At 31.8% G+C, this 18,110-nt stretch overlaps 2 protein-coding genes across 3 annotated transcripts in view; one reads left to right on the top strand and one right to left on the bottom strand.

Moving 5' to 3' along the window:
* LOC119840542 overlaps nt 1-7,771 on the bottom strand; it is a 45,878-nt gene extending 38,107 nt beyond the window's left edge. Inside the window, exons 1-2 of one of the 2 annotated variants that reach the window (XM_038367220.1) lie at nt 7,593-7,771; nt 725-811 (exon numbers count right to left, since the gene is read on the bottom strand). In XM_038367220.1, coding sequence (XP_038223148.1) covers nt 725-811; nt 7,593-7,650 — 145 coding nt within the window. In that variant the 5' untranslated portion in view covers nt 7,651-7,771. The remainder of the gene's footprint in view (nt 1-724; nt 812-7,592) is intronic. The other variant, XM_038367219.1, reaches the window with a different exon arrangement.
* A 1,640-nt stretch (nt 7,772-9,411) lies between these two features.
* On the top strand, nt 9,412-11,670 carry LOC119840520 (NAD-dependent protein deacylase sirtuin-5, mitochondrial-like). Its single transcript, XM_038367182.1, has 4 exons — nt 9,412-9,794; nt 10,121-10,315; nt 10,892-11,051; nt 11,195-11,670. Exons 1-4 carry the CDS (start codon nt 9,483-9,485, stop codon nt 11,398-11,400), a joined length of 873 nt encoding a protein of 290 aa, XP_038223110.1. The 5' UTR covers nt 9,412-9,482; the 3' UTR covers nt 11,401-11,670.
* The last annotated feature ends 6,440 nt before the right edge of the window (nt 11,671-18,110 follow it).

Raw genomic sequence — 18,110 nt, 5'->3', positions numbered from 1 at the left:
AGAATCGAATGGAGTTTTCTTAGGCGTAATTAAATTTTCTTTCTGAGATTAAAATATTAAGTCTTCTTTAATTGTAAAGTTCGATTATTCATGTATTATAATATGGTCTATCTATATCTTTACTAATATTATAAAGAAGAAGAATTTGTATTTTTGTTTGCTTGTTTGTAATGGTTGAAACCAAAAACGACTGGACCGATTTTCAAAATTCTTTCACCATTGGAAAGTTGCAACTTCACTGAGTGATATAGGCTATACATATACCACGGGCGAAGCCGGGGTCAACAGCTAATCTATATTATATCAAAGAACATCTTACTAGTTATACTACTAATATAGTTCAAGAATGGGTGAAGGGATTTTAATGGTTTTTTATTCGTTATATCCTACTAATATTATAAATGCGAAAGTTTGCAAGGATGTGTGTGTGTTTGTTTCTCTTTCACGCAAAAACTACTGAACCGATTGCAATGAAATTTGGTACGTAGATAGCTGCACGACTGGAATAACATGTAGGCAACTTTTCATTCCGATACTCCAATGGGATAAGGACTTACGCGGATGAAACCGCGGGGCGCAGCTAGTTTTATATAAAATTGGTTTTTTCTTCGTTATATATAAAAGCATATTTTACATGTTCTCCTTAACAGCTGTCCACGAACTAGAATCGTGTTTCTTCGAGTGGGATAACGGAGTTTTAAAAACAATGGTAAGATAAGCTTACCTGAGTTGTCAGCAACTGGCGCAGACAGTACGCAGGAAGTCACCAGACTGATGGTCAAAAACAGCTTATACCACGACAGCATTTTACCTGAAACAGGGTTTCATTTTAGATTTATAAGATCAGAATATAACGGAAGGACTTGAAATTCTGCTTGGAATCATTTGATTCCGGTCTTTAACACACAGATGTCACTTTGTTTCGTTTAGAAATTATCTGCCTCATTGAAGGATTTTAAAATATAAAACGATAATAGTATATTAATCCACAATACCTATTTCTACTTCCTTATATATAAGCAAAGCATAATATCTTAAGATTAACGAAATGTTGTTCTAAACAAAGTACCTACATAATATTATATTCAAGTACCTACATTAAGACATTATTAAAGAAAGAATATTAAAGAATCTACCACCAACCTCTTTAAATAGGCTGCTCTAATATGATTATTTAAAATGTTCTATAACTACAAACAAAATACTAACACAAAATATAGAATTAACCATTTTTAACTATATATAACATGGCATGAGCTGGTTAATCTTGACTTTACGAGTAACAGAGTACCGCGAGGTATGTTTGACTAAATCCCTCTGTCACAGAGGAACTTGCGCGTTTTATTCAAAGCCATTATCCTATGGCATTAAAGGATTTGAACTTAAATTATGTTCATACGGAAATTTTTAACTAAATAATCAAATGTTTAAAAAACATAGCTACGTATTTTAAATGCTCAAACAATTACACTGATTAACTGTAATTATCAGCTTACTACGCTTTCGGTAAGAACAAATTTATGTAAATTCCTTTCATTTGGTCATGAGAACCGCATAAAAGGTATAATAACATGAAAGTACAACATTATTGTATATTTACGTAACTATTAAAGATGTTTAAATAATGACCGTCATTCCACAGCGTTACAAATTATTGAAATACCACTACTCAGCCTTATACCGCCATTAATACATTTCAATGTCAATTTTCAATTCACTCCGATATTTTACTGAGGTAGGTACCATATATTATATTCTTAGGTATTGTAGACGTAGGTACCTAACGTAACCATAACATCTCGGACATAAGTGAAAATGACGACCTCGCAAAATAAATCGCCTCATATCGTTAGAACTACACCAAATTGTAATGGACAACACGGTACCAAATTTTAAGTAAAAAAAAAAATCATCAAAAGAATCAAAACTAAATATATAAATGAGTTATCGTATCACTTAAATTAAAAACTAACTTAGCAATACATGTAGTAAAATATTAACTGCAGGTTTAAATCAAACGATACGATTTTTAAACAAAAACTATGTAAGCTTAGTTAGTTTAAACATAAACGAGGTAGTTGTTTTTTAAACATAGTTAAACATACAGGAAAACAAAAGCTGTTATAAAGATCTTACCTAAACGTAAAAAACATTTTGAACTTTCAAACTTTAAGCCAAATTATGATCTTAGTAAAACTAATTGTATTTACTACAAATATGTACCTCGGATTTAGTTTTGATAATAAATGCCGATAAATAATCCTTGTTTTATAACTTATAAGAAAAAACATTACGCTGAAGAGAACGAACAAGACCTAAAGCATTTCTAGCTTTTGTAGGCTATTGCAATCAAATAATAAAAAATGAAGTTAGTATAATAAAATATAGATACTTAATTTAGTCCATGTAGAAACACTTGAGATAGCAACACTTTTAAAAATTTTGTATTAAGTTATATATACCAATATCAGAAAGTTAAAGAATTTGTTTGTTTGTTTGAACGCGCTTATCTCAGGAACTGCTGGTCTGATTTGAAAAATTATTTCAGTGTTAGATAGCCCATATATCGAGGAAGGCTATATAATGTACCATGGACGAAGCCGGGGCGGACTGCTAGTAAAAATGTAATATGTACAAACGACTTTCAGATAAATTATGTTTACCATTTTCCATTTAAACATGTAATTTTTCGGTTAATTTCTGTGACTAAGTTCCTATATTCGTAATTTCTCAAGTAAAAGATGGTTACTTAAAATCACTGCAATGACAAATTCAATGGAATTTTAACCGATTTTTTTAAAAACCGATGTTTCTCACAAACTTTTTTTTTTCTTTTTAATTTTATATTCCACGCGTTGATTCAATTGTAACGTAGTATCTATAAGCACATTTGCACCAGTTTCCGATGTGTTCCGGTGACCTAGTTCATTCCCATCCCCCCCCGAACCGTTGTCCCGGTAATGTTGTGCTGACTGCGCTAAAGTGGGTTCTATTTTAGTACCAAGGATGCATCTTACAGATTGCTATAGTAACGCTACGTATGCAAGGCGGCAGACGATATTCAAAGGTTTCCCCATTTGATTAAACTAGCTTTGGAAATTGCAATGATCACTAGTAACTCTTCACATGGCAATGTTTAATTTTATCAAGATTACACTACGATCGCGTTCGTCCATAGTTATAAAAAAGTAATACAACTCTTAACTTTTTCATTCCTGAAGTGTTTATTGTACCCAACTAAAGGTAGGAAGGTTTTGTTTGGTACTTTCTTAAATGAATCTTATCCATATTTATATAATAACCAAATTATAATTAACATATATGTAAAATACTTTTTACAAAAAAAAGGACGAGTAGGTAGGTATCTAATATATCTAAATTAATTCCTGAGTTTTGCTCTGTTCATACAGACATGAATGAATTTAAGTTTCCCAACAAGAGGAAACGTAAACTGTTTTCATTACATACCTAATTTTCAGAACTATATATGAAAGTACACATCTCATAAACAGATATAATAAGCATCAGCAGAAATTTCAACTATGCTTTTACTATTAGCTGAATAAAGCTAATCCAGAGCACACGATGGGAAACTTGACACTAGATTGGATATTCCCTATACACCAATAGTTATTAATGTATTAAATCTCGACACGTAGAAAGCCAATTACCCAATGTCCTCTAAAATGATGGAGCTTGTCCTTCAATCAACGATTGTTTTTGACAAGGGTCGCTCATTTCGTAAGCATTAGGGATGTTATGTAATTTTATTAGCAGCAAAACGTGCTTAACCTGGCGCGGAAAATTATGAGATTATTTGTCATTTAATATTATTTAAATATACAGTACATTAGTGTTAGCTTTTTTGATATATGGTAGCTTTATTTAAAAAGAAATAAACAGATTTCTCATTAGAGGTTTGAAATAATATTTATTTTGTATAGTCCCTACGACATTTGATTGTTTTAGAAGGTACTATGGACATATCATAATCTAATTGAAAGAAAATATCTTTATTTTGTATGTTTCTTATAAACTCGAGACTTTTGTATGTACTCGTAATTTGGTCGTTTTACTTTAATAAACTCCTTCCGTAAATAAAACCAGTCTTCGCCCGTGGAAGGATCTTTACATTTCATATTTCCATTTTAAAATATAGTACATTATAATGAATCTAATCCAAAAATATTATGGTTTTACGCTAAAAGTTGTTGTTAATCTACATAATAACGGCTGCGTGGGTGTAGATTACTTTATCCTTACGTAATAGGAAAAAGTACAACTTCTTTGTTGTCTACCCTAGAGATTAACTTTGAAGCATTCTTATTATGGTCTACACGGTCTGTTTATACTTGTCAAATTTAAATAAATCATAATCCATCAACCGCATTCTTTTGCATGATTTTTAAATACGCGTTGTATTGCATTACATACCTATATGCAATTACTTAAATTTTGTTTTGAAAGGCGTATCATGTTACGTAGGTGGAATATGTCTCTTTATCTTCATTTCAATAAATGGCTAATCCTATACACATTAAACTTTCAAACAGATTAATATACCCATGAACCCAAGCCGCCTCCGCCTTGTTTCTATATTTATATTCGTAGGTACCTGCCTATTGCCTTCCACACTAACAAAACAAGAAACTATATCCCTACCCTGATTGTTATGATAAGTAATCTCAAAACAATAATAATAACTTATTAAGATAGATCTTTAGAAATTCAACAGTAAAATGGATGATTCCAAAATGCGATATTTACTGAGACAACCTAATCTTGAGTTAAAAATAGCATGGATGGTGTGTTACGACAAAATAAATAGGTATAATTGTATTTTTCCAACGAATTTCTTAGGACGAATATTACTTCACTAGTGATCCTGATTGAGGGGTTCAATTTCCTTTTTGGTTGGTATTCGGAGCGGAAAAGCCAAATTGCGCTACAAGTTAATGTAACATTGTGAATGAAGAAATAGTTTTCGGTTTGCTCGTTTAATATTGGGCGTAATTAAATTTTTGCTTCTGAATAGGTATATCGTGACTGATTGTTTCATGATAAGTGGGTCAAATAGTACTTAATGAGATAGGTTAGGCGTAAAATTAATTGCAACTCTAAATTGAAGTCAATTTAGCTTATTATTACTTGTTATTACTTATAAGTACTTTTTTCCCTAAAGCGTATGTATCAACTATTATCAACATATTTTCATCAGTTATATTTATTTAAATCAGTTAACAGATTTTTTTTAATTCCTCTAACAAATTATGATTAACAACTGACCATATAAAATATAAATCCCATTTCTCCAAACAGTCTAAGTTTTATCTCTGAAATCTCACGGGAAAAGTTCCTGCCTTTGTGGGGAAAACCCCGAGACCATATTTTCCATTACTACGCGGGAAGAAAGCTCATTTAACGCACGTTACGTACATTGATCGTCTATCTGCTTATAGTATAAGCACAGAAAATAACTCATAAAAGCACATAATACTATATAAGTTATGTGTAAGTAGATATATCAGATATGTGAAAATATTAATAGAGTTAGTGCCGTCCTCAATGTGTCAATTGAAAAATGAGCTATTCAATCCCGTTTAAGGTGCACAAAGCATTTGAATTACATTAATCAATAAATCAGTCATTGAACAATTTACATACTATGTACATATTTCACATTGATTAAATATTATACAGAGTAAATTGATTATATACTCTTAATTTAAGGTTAGATATAATTAAAAAATTCATCCACTCAACCACTTAAATTGGCCTTTTATTACTAAACTATAATAAACGATTATTTACATGCAGGCATTCACTATATCAACCCTACATTAAATAATACTATTATCGTATTATTAGTTACCGTACAGTAAACAGAAAAAGGTCATTAATTTTGCTATAAAAACTGTTTCTGTCAGTAAACGTGCGTATAAGGAATAAAAATATTTGTAGCTTGCAGACAAACAAATCGCCAAGGCCCAATTGAACCTTATTTCATTCATAGAAATCAACAAGTGAATCTGAACGTTGTCCCTCGAGCATGATTAGAGCGATTAATCTTAATCCATCCATTCAGAACTGTTTTGTGAAGCATTCCTGATATAAGATGGTAGATATAAACGTTAAAATAACAAATTATTCAGAACGTAAACTAAACCATTAACAAGGTTAAACAACACAACAAACGGTGAATAATTTAGTTCGGACAAACAAAGATGGAGACTTTGTCAAAAGTAAATAACGTTCGAGTACCTACCTATGACAGTATTTGTTGGACAGACGCTAAACTCAAAAACAGCAAACAAATTTAAAATTTCCGAATCTGATCGTATCAAAAGTTCTACAATGACTTACTAAAATCACTAATTTTAGAAATTGTGATAGAGTGAAGGAGACGAAATAAGTTGTTTCTAAACATCTATATATAATGGGAGACATAGGTATTATAAAAGAGATGCAATCATGGATGCAATGTACCTAATTCTTTAAACTATTACGACCCTTTAAATGTATGACATGTGATTATTAAATAAAAAATCTCAAAACAGGACTCATCGATTTACAGGAAGTTGAGATATATATTTTATTATTATTTAAGCAAAAACATAATGCAGCTGGATAAGACCAACGGGTTAGACTATTCGGTTGATTATGTGCTGGTTTTATGGAACAATTTTACTATATAGGTACCTAAAGTTCACGTATTTCCATGTATATATATATTCATTTATTCATGAATTAAAGCCAAAACAGGTGTTTCGTTGGTTGAATTTAAATATCGCACACGAAATTTCAGGAATAGATAGAGCTTACTGTCTAGGTACTGTCTAGCTACATCTATGTTATTATATGTAAAATAATGTGGGGGTGCCTTACTTATAGGTACATAGGCACCTACTAAGTAGTCACTACACCTACTAAGTAGACTCAGTAGTCAGTAGGTACCTATGTGTCTATAAGTACTAGATCTTATTGGGTACATACTGATTATGTACCCTATAAGACCTGTAAGGAACCACATATGTTAGCGAAACTGAAACGCTGTGTATGGTGTATTTTGAACTACTCATAAATACATTTACCATTACATTTTTATTGTTTTACCTTAGTCGGAACTCCATTAAGTTGTCATTAATTGTTTGCAAAGAAATGTCAAATCACATTTTTTAATCGCATAATACGCAGATTTTTATACATGTCTGCTTATTGGTATCAAATCAACGGACAACAAGACTAACCATATTTTTTTTTGTTCAAAAAGAACATATATATAATACACATACTTTGTACCCAAATAAATAACATATTTGATTAATTTATTTACCAAAAACATTTAATACTTCAACAAAAATATTCAAAATATACCATTGTCTCCCTCTTTCGAAATTGCGCAATCTGTGAAGCCAAACTTTTAAACGGCGTTGACGCTACGATTTTCCATCAAACCTACATAAGTCCTAACTTCGTCATCATAACAAAGACGTTTTAATATTTCAAGTTCACACTATAAAAATGCTTATTACATTAAAAAATCCATAATTTTTGAGAATCACATATTTATACGATTATGGTCTATTACTTACCGATGAGTGATTTCCCGCGCAGTAAATCTAAGTTTTGTAGAACCACAGTAACGACCATTGACAAGAACAGTGTATCGCGTTCTCTTGGTTTTGCGATTTGCGCTTAAATCACAACGGGATACCGCGCCTGCGTGAACCGTATGACGTCAATGAGTTCTTTCACAAAATATACAGGTGGATTCATTAAAATACCGCATCATGCAACGTGTTCACGCTACTTAAGCAAGACCAAAACTATGGACGAAATACATATACAAATCAACACATGCGATACAATAAAGGTACCTACGCCTACGGGCTACGGTCAATAGAAATTGATCATTTTCAACTATTCGTGTAGTAAGTAGTACTTAGCATTAGGGTGAGTTATTAAGAATAGGGATTTTAATCTGATGACCTACTTTAAAGCAGGTCAATCATTATTCCCCTAGGTACAATTGTATTCTGTCACTTAGACGGAATCTAACTTAAATTAGAAACAAAATTCTGTACCTATGTCCCTTTATCAACCCTAGTAAGTTATGTAGTTTTTCCTCAATTCACAAGATACTTTATGAAAAGTAGGATATAAGGCAAGTAATTAAAATACCTTATAATTAATGATTATTTAGTATTTCACAGTTACCCCGACTAAAATATAGAATATGATTAATTAGGTACTAATTACATCTTATAAGTTTCTATATCCATATTTTGCGTCTAAAATATTACGTACCTAAGTATATGCTTTAAAAACAATAAATATATGCTTTGAAGTTTAGCAAACTGTTATGTATTAGGTAGTCGAGCACGCTTCGTCACTAATTCGACCAGCTTACACTGAGGAAGTACCACACCCGGAAAAGACGCGTGAAATGGTAGTATGCTACAGTGTTTAGTACGGTGATTGGGGGTGCCCAACGCCCGTGTCCTTTTCCTCGCCCTTCCCAGTCCATTCCTTCTTTTCAGTCGTGCGCATGTGGTCCCAATTAGTTTACAAGACAAATCTTTACAAGTTCCCAACCATCAGATTGTTTAGAAATTTCCAGGAAAATTACTAAGAAGATACTTTATATTATATAATAAAATCTTAGATAGTACTAGTACAGTTTATGCTAAGCCTCTACAGGAATTATTATTTATTATGACTATTTTTCAAAACGAAAATCTAAAATACGCTTGCCAAATCATAATAACCCTTCGATAAATAAGTCACACGTAGTGGTATTATTTTGGTGTAGTAGCTTTCTGCCGGCGCCTTCGCTAGCCTAGTCAAAGGAAATTTCCTTGGCATTATGTTGATTGATTGTTGTTGGAATCTGATGTTTTACCGCGTATAAAGTAGAATGGATCATTCTCTAGCCTCCTATATTATCCAGACACAAAAATCATAATATCATAAAATTACTCATCTGAAACATGAATGAAAAACAAAACACACTTTCGCATTTTTAATATAAATAGGGATTAAATTCAATTATCTTACAAAATTTACCTTAAGGTTATTTTCAATATCTCTTAATATATATTACATTATTTTCATATTAAATATATAACACACTGATAATATCTTACATATAACATAAACGCAAAAGTTTAGAAGAAGTGATGGATGCATGCATATATATGTTTTTACTTTTTCATGCGAATTCACTGAACGGAATTTATTGATACATAAGCTGAAGCATTACTTGACACTTTTTTCCCTTTAAAGCAAGAAAATAATGTGCTATTTGCCATAGTTTATCTACGATTTTTCAGTGTAATAAATGACAGGTCTCAACCTTGACAAACATTTGAAATTGACGGTGACGTTGACATTTAGCATAACATTGTCAAACAAAAGATTCATTATTTTTGTTTTTATCAAGTTGTTTCAAATAATGCGGCATTTTATTTAAATTATATAATATGCAAATTAGCTTACTAAGAATAACAAATAGGTTAGGAGTGTGTAAGGTGAACATTATGGCGACGAGACAGTCCAGTGATTTGTCAAAATTCAAAGAGAATTTAAAAGGAGCCAAAAATATTGTTATCTTATCAGGTGCCGGTATTAGTGCTGAATCTGGTATTCCAACATTTAGAGGTGCCGGAGGATACTGGAGAAAGTATCAGGCGTCGTCACTAGCTACTCCAGAAGCGTTTAAAGATAATCCAAGTTTAGTATGGGAATTTTATCATTACAGACGAGAAGTTGCAGCCAGAGCTCAACCAAATGCAGTATGTAAATCTGTTTTTATCGCTTACAACTTTCAATTAATAAATTAACCCGTTAGTCATGGCCATATTATCATTAGTTTTTAACACCAACTTCAACTTCTCATGGGTATATGCTAGTACTAACTGACCAACGACCATATTATAATTCTTCTTCCCAGTTAATTTTCCCAAAAGAGGTCTCCTGCATCATCCATCCATCCATTATAAAAGAATTACATTTTTACAATAAAGCAGGACCCAATTAAAAATAACTTAAGCATATACCTTCAGATCTTAGTATTAAAATTGCATTATTTTTATTAATTTTATAAATTTTTGTATTACAGGGCCATATTGCTATAGCTAAATTTGAAACCAAACATAGTTCCAACAAAAACATAACAGTTATAACACAAAATGTGGATGGCTTGCATGTACGAGCTGGAACAAAGAGCTTAATAGAGCTCCATGGAAACTTGTATAAAACTCGTTGTACCAAGTGTAAGGAAGTTCTTATTAATATGGATAGTCCTATTTGTGAAGTAAGTCATATTTTATATCTCAATAGATGGTGTGGGGTACCCCTTAGGCACATAAAACTGAAAGAGTAGAAAAATTCGATTACTGTGGCGGGATCACGGGTGGCCGAGAGGCTAGGAGTTGCTACGGTTTGGCAAAAAACTTGATGCTATATAATGGAATTGAAATACATTCTTCATAGAGAAAATAACACCAATATGTACCTATCCAAATTCAACAATAAGAATCATGGCAATTAGTTAAAAACCCACAGAATAAAATAACAACCGAAAAACATCAATCCAATTGGGAATCTTGAGATTGAGATTGACTTCTCCTTTATTTTGGACATTCGATGAAATGAAATAATTTACTTAAATTTTTTTGTCCAATTCCCATATATTGTGAAATGATTTTAGAAGCAAGCTGTTTCTCCTTAATACAGGTTGCCCAACAACATAGCTAGGGATAAACTGGCTTGCATTGTTTTAAGTAGCCTTTTTATAATTTCCATAAACATAAATTGGAATCATCATGAATTGTAATATTATTGTAATATTAATAGATCTCTTTAATATTTTTATCATTGTCCTTTTCAGGCATTGGCAAATCGGGGAGCACCAGATGTAAATATAGTTGGCTCAGACATCCCAGTCAAATCTTTACCACATTGTAAGAAGGCTAACTGTGGGGGATTATTACGGCCCCATATTGTGTGGTTTGGAGAAAGCTTGGAACCTGCTGTGCTGGAAAAAGCTGGTAATTCTAATATGACATTCTTTTAAAATCATTGTTGATTGAAAAGTATAATGATGTCTTATTATGTAGTTTTCTGCACCATGGCTTCTCCCGCATAGTCAAGGAAAAGATAAGTAAACAAAATATAACAATTTGAATTCCAGGAGAAGCAATGGAAAGCTGTGACGTGTGTCTGGTAGTAGGTACATCTTCTGTAGTGTACCCAGCCGCCATGTTCGCGCCGCAAGCCGCTGCTAGGGGCGCCACTGTCGCCGAATTCAATATAGAAACTACTCCAGCCACTCCGGACTTTCATTATTACTTTGAAGGCCCTTGTGGTACAACCCTACCGCAAGCTTTGGATGTCTAAATGTATTTGAAAATAATATGAGATAGCACAGATTTGTCACCTGGTTTATATGCCATTAATGTAGGCTTAGGAGAGTTTCATAAAATTAAAAAATCAAAATTAAATTAAAAAATGTTAAACATTTTATAAATTAAATGTTGGAGGGATTGTGATCACGTTATTTAGTTTTAGGAAAAAATGGTAAAAGTAAGTTTAAAAATTGTAAAAAGAATGATGTTGTAAGTAAAATGTGGTATCCTTTGGAAAAATTATATATTATTTACTCGTTTATTTTATTCTTTTTAATTTTTTATATCTATGCCTCATTAAAAAAATACTTCTATTTATTCCATTGCTACCCACAGGAATGTTATATTTGTGTGATAATTGTTCTACAAAGAAAAACCTTATCAGATGATTGATGTAAGACAGACAAAGGATGCATACAGATCTATTATTTCAAGTAAGATTATGCAACATATAATGTAGGTTAAACCAAACCTAAGTATTATGCTACATGAACATTTTTAATAGAATTATTTCAAGGTTCACTACATGGCGTTTATCTAAACAAAAATAAATTATACTAGAATATTACCGTAGGTCTGTAATTTCGAGATTACTGTGTTTTCTCTGAGCTGGTATGGCTAGGTGAGTTTATTGTAACTTATATGTTCTCAGTATTTATCTTTGGAGCGGTTGAACCGATTTCAGTGACACATCCAATTGACGTTAGAGGAAATCTTTTACAAATTAGCTGACTCTGTGTTTGCGTCTGTTCTTAAAAAGAATAATTTTTTCCTGCTTTGCAACATTATTCTGTTAATCACAGCGTGTTGTTATAAAATCTCTGGTCTTTCATAAATGGACTATCCAACACAAAAAGTATTTTTCAACTCAAAGCAGTTTTTCTTAGATTAGAGCGTCCAACTAAAGCAACAAACTCTTCAGCTTTATAGATTTATGAAGCACCATTTGGCTTAAGCCAACCCAGTTGAAGGTGGATAAATAAAAACCTATTTTGTCAATATGGTGTCAATAAAAACTTTGATATTTATAGTATTTGTGGAAATACCTTTATGGCTAATAAAATCCCATGTTTAAAAACCATCTGGTAATTTCGAGTACAAAGGAAAAGTAAATCATGCATCTGCTAAATATAGGTGACCCTTAGTCGCTGGTTAAATGTGATTTTAAGTACATCGTGTCCGCTTTTGTAAACGTATTATTGCATTCACAATGAAGACGGCGTGTAGGGCTGATGCTTCATAATTAACTATTAAAACATAATATTTGTACATTGTTGTTGTTGGCACATTTAGCGTATGCGTTCATTTAATATGGTTATATAGAAGGAGGGTGTTATATTCGATAAGAGGAAGATCCTCAACCAGTCTGCAAAGGTCTGAAAAGACTAAGATGGATTATGTCGGCAAGATAGATATATGCCTTGTAAAAATATCCCAGTTGCCCGATTCTGAAGTCTTCTTGCTTCAAGGACGATAAAACTGAATATTTATTTTTATTGGACTCAACTTATAATCGATGTACGTATGAAAATTGTAATCCAGCTGAATATTTTCGAATCATTTCTCATCGTTTACAGCAGGTAACAACGTAAATTTTGAATTTAGATTTTATGCCAAATTTCCTGAACGTAGTTAAAATTTATTTTTCCGTTAGTTTAAGTTAAAATTGTCACATAGATATCGTTGTGACAATAAACCGTATTTCCTATCGGTATTTTCATGATAAACTATTCATTCAAACTATTAACGTTGTCGGGTGAACATAATAGATGATCAATAAACTTTTCTTCGACTTCTCAATAAAAAAAAATAATGAAGAAATGTGTCAGCCCTAAAAATATAGAGCATCAATAGTGAACCGAGTAACTGAGACATCCTGAATTGGATTCAGTATGCGATCTTTAGCGACTTTGTACATTTGTTTTTTTTTTATATTTTAAGTATACTGATATTGCCTCAATTACTACGTGCTTAAAATAATGAAAACTAGCAATGTCATTTAAATGTATAAAATGTATTATTTTAACGTCGCGTAGTATCACTTATCATTGAACACAGAAGTTCGCTTTGGAAAGCGTAGTCTGTCAATGAAATATTTAAAGATATGTAGTATTAAACTCGAGTAGATATTTATGGAGACCTTTTTATTAAAGGCCGTATACTTAAAATTCTTTGTAAGGTGGCTATTTTGAATAAATTCTAAAATAAGGCATTTAACATTTTTTTAGTGGGAAAATCTTGCATATAACCCGACATAACCAATGGCCCCCGGAGAAGGAGCCATGGGTTATGTCGGATTCTTACCGACCAAAACCTCACTGTGTTCCGTCGAGCCGCTTAAGTGAAGGGGCCACGGGAGCTGGTTATAATTCAAGGCAATTAACCTACACATCTTTGAATTTAAAATAAAAATCTGATTAACTGTAATTGTAACTGTATGCAGAAGTGAACTCTGATCTAACGTAATGTAGGTACGTATGTATCAATATTTTCAATAATAGCACACATCTTTGACGTAATTTTATTTCAAAACACTATATTTACGTGACGTTTTACTACCCCTGGTAATCTATCGCGGTAAATTATTGAAAAATGTATTAAATAATAAGCTAATAATCGTATTTATTTCTATTTATCATAAAAAAAAACAATTTGCTATATTGCCCCGTTGTATCAAGTGCAAAAAATGGCGCCAAAGGCGAGTAGGCGATTCATTCCAGGATTGATTTTTACAGTATATTCTTTTGTTCTTAATAAGACCTAGTGTGTGATATAGTGAAACCGCGAGGGCGCAGCTAGTGTTATAAAAATGTCTTTGGTGCAAAAGACATACCTACTTAATGTATAAAATTGTTATACCTTGGTCCGATCGAAGCAATCCGTACGCCAATAATACATATAGACCAATTTTGTTTATCTTAGCTTTTAAACTAGTTGCTGTTGCCCACGACTTCGTCTGCGTGGCGATGAAGGTTACTCAGACCTAGTAGTACTTCAGGTTAGTACGAAGATTAGTCACTAACTGCAAGCTAATGCGTCTTTTTCTTGTAGTCCTATAAAAAATGACACGTGGATAATAAAAAGTGGTAAGACTTCTTGTAGGCGAGCTATTGAATATTCAACATTTCACATTTATAAATACCCGTGTGTCCCGGTTATATATTTGAGTTATTAATTGCTATGAATATAGCACTCCTACAGCGCAAAATTCTTGAAAGAATGAATATAGATTAAAGATTTAAAACATACCATTATCTAAATATATTAATATATCTATTAACCGTATCTAATAAAAGCAACATGATAAAATTTGTACCACAATTCAGTCAGGAATAACTAATTAGCTTACTGATGATGAAAGAATTCTCCAAATTGGCCTTGTACTTTCGCCACCAAACAAACAAATACATAATCATTTCCCTCTCTTATATTATTGTAGTGTAGATGGAATCCAAACGTGATCTATCAGTATTAGTGTATTTAAGGAAATATCTATATATCGACGTATTTAAGGAAAGACTGAAAAACATTCCGAACTTTACTGAATGTTTTTAAACTGAATGAACTCTACTTTTTTTTAAAGAAAGAAACATTTTTTTACATTATCAGTGATAAATAATAATAATAGTTTTGATTATTAACGATTTCAATGCTAATCTAGAATTTTTTTAACAAAAATAATGATATGTAAAAATGGTGGGTATGGTAATGTAAAAAAAACTAAACCGCGTTGAAACTGAGAGAATTGGAATAAATTTAAATGGGATAATTAAAAAGAAAGATCTATCTATCTATAAAAATTAGTTCATCCTGTCGAATTTTGTAAAGTAGGCTAGAAACACAAAAAATGCAGTCGCTTTGCCGTTTCTCGCCTCAGCCTTTTTTTTGAACTCGAGTAAAAATATTAACATGACCGATATTTGTTACTATGTCAACTATACCAAAAATAGTCCTGTTAATCTAGTCGTAGCTACAAAGTTTCACAGAAACTGTTAATTCATATAAAAGCAAGGGCGGAAATTAAAAAGTTTATTTAAGAAACGTGAAATCGACCCAATATTTAGTGCAATAACAACATTCTTGAGTGTAAAGCGTCAACATGAACATCTGTTCTCTCTCAAATGCCACTTCGTTTACACTGGATGTGTAAGTAATCAATAAATTAATGATTACAGTTCTCTATTAAGGTTGAGAAAGAAAAAAATGTTTTAAGTAGCTACTTATTGTTTTTTACAAGGTTTCCAATGAAATTATAATTATGCACTTTTTATGAATGCTCGTGTACTTATATATGTTTTTTTTTTAATTAACTTAAATCGATACTAAAGACGGAAATATGACAAAAAGGGAATAAAATAATGCTACGAGTTAAGAACCAATATTTTAGGGAAGGTCGGTAAAAATTTAAGTACTTTTTTTTCTATAAACAGACAAGAATTAAATCAATATAAATAGTTTTATTTGAGCAGATTTAATATTTCATTTATAATCATCGGTAACAAAGCGGTTTAAATTGCGCGCCACGAAAGAAGTCGTCGCCATATTGTTACCTAAAATAATGTTGCCAGAATTACTTAATTCAAATGTCCCGGAAATGGGGTAAGTATATATAAAATTGCTTATAGAAAATGCCACTTCATAGATTGTATTGAATATGGATATTGGTTGATTTATTTTACGCAAGAATATCGAAAAGATAGATAACAGTCATCACATTATTCTAATACTAGCTGATACCAGCGACTTCGTTCGCATGATCTTTGAACTGAAACAAACTGGAGGCTTTCAATAAGATGAGGTTTAATGTATAGATTTAGTATTCGAAAGAAAATTCCCATCAGACTGAACAATGTTTGATAAGACCTCATTCCTATACATGTTATAGAGTAGCTTGGCTCTTGAAGTTTCATATCTTCAAAACTCTCAACAGAAAATGCTCATCACAATTGTGGTATAGTACATTTTCTATATCCCTTATAGTTTAGGTGGTCTGTTGTGGAAACATGTTCCAGTTACCGAAAAAAATTATAGTCTACTAAACTCGCGTCTCGGCTCCGCTCGGATATCAAAAATTCTGTGTTATCCCAAGGGAGCATTTAATCGGGATAAAAAGTATCCTAGTATTTTCTTGTGTTTGGTTTCACGCGAGTATTATACATTTAGAAATTAACTTTTAGACTTAGACTCTCAGGGAGACAGGGGGAGAGGGGGGGTCAGTCTCCCCGTGACCACGCTCGCTGTAAAGTGTTCGAAACGTCGGGTTAATAATATAATGAATAAATCGCGTTTAAAATCCGTTGAATAGTTTTTAATTTCTAAAAAGTATCCTATTACCCAAGTCAACTCATACCCTGTCGATATACCAAATTTCATCAAAATCCGTTCAGTACTTTTAACGTAATTGACGGACAAACATTCACATTTATAATTAGTGTGATATGTTGCCCAGACTTAATATCCTTTTTTAGCCTGACCAAAAAGACGACAAACACACACATTTTTTGGATTCGTGTAGTAGGTATTACCGTTTTCAAACCCCCATACATATTATGTTTTTTAATATTCTCTATGTACAGACACAGTGTTTCTACTGTTTAATGATATTTATAGATGCTTAAAGGCTTTTTATCAGTTCATAGAGAGTATAAATGAAATAATATATATACAAATAATAATACGTATAATAAATAAATAATTTTCAATAGGTACTTATATGACTTTACTCTGTAACTAGCTTCGCCACGCGGACGATAGCAAGTATTTATTTAGCTCTTGTCTTGTTCTGATGTTTAACCTTTACTATTCTAAAGTTTCATTAAAAACAAAAGAGTAACAAGCGTCCATTCATCTATACTTACAAACTTTCGCGTTAATAATATTTGTAGAATCATGCTAAATATGCAGAAACTATGGAACCGCATTAAATGTTCTTCCTTCCTGTAAGGATGATTTTATTTGTATCCTTAATACGTTTACCAGTTTTCCTTATTGCATTTACTCATATTCTTTTTCGTTGCATATTTACTAACCATACTCTCATAACAATACAATAACAAATTAAATACCTACTGTAAATTACATGATATAAACATCATAACTTTAGCCTTTACTTACCCCCCACATTTAAAGATATATTTTTCTTTCGCAGTCCACAGTGTCTATTTTAAATTTAAATTTATTAATAAACATGTTTAACTATAGCTCAGTATAGTATTTTTTCTAATCTCTAATAATCAGAGAGTGCACATTTCTTTCGTACCCTGAGTTGGTATTTCAGCGCATACTAACTGATATACTTACAAATAAACCAAGGATAACAAATTTGTTTAGTGTTAATTTTAATCTGAACTCTCTAAACTAGCTATACATGAAGTAAGGTAAACGAGAGCATTCCAAAATATCAAATTTCGCTTTATATTTGTTAAAGTGTTCCTCTTCCATCAAACAATATATTTTTTATTTTTGAATTTTTAATCCATATAAACCGACGTTAATTCTAGCATCAATAACGTAAGTGAAATTATTAGGCGGGCTAGGCAATCTGTCATCTATGAGGAACGTAGAGCAGACACAGTAGTATTTATTTTACTGACCAATGTTGAATTCTTATTGATTACACCATTCCCGATAATATATAATTTAGCCAGAGCTAATGTACAATATTCTAAATTTGTTTACCTAAAACATGTTTGGTACATTAAA

The sequence above is a fragment of the Zerene cesonia genome, chromosome 6, assembly GCF_012273895.1.
Source record: "Zerene cesonia ecotype Mississippi chromosome 6, Zerene_cesonia_1.1, whole genome shotgun sequence".
NCBI lineage: Eukaryota > Metazoa > Arthropoda > Insecta > Lepidoptera > Pieridae > Zerene > Zerene cesonia.
This window is presented reverse-complemented; position numbering and strand designations above follow the sequence as displayed.

Bases quoted from the DNA above. Each gene is read 5' to 3' on its own strand.
- LOC119840520 (XM_038367182.1), top strand. From the start codon at position 9,483: ATGCAAATTAGCTTACTAAGAATAACAAATAGGTTAGGAGTGTGTAAG. The intron at 9,795-10,120 runs GTATGTAAATCT...TTTGTATTACAG, and splicing joins CCAGAGCTCAACCAAATGCA to GGCCATATTGCTATAGCTAA. The intron at 11,052-11,194 runs GTAATTCTAATA...TTTGAATTCCAG, and splicing joins TGCTGTGCTGGAAAAAGCTG to GAGAAGCAATGGAAAGCTGT.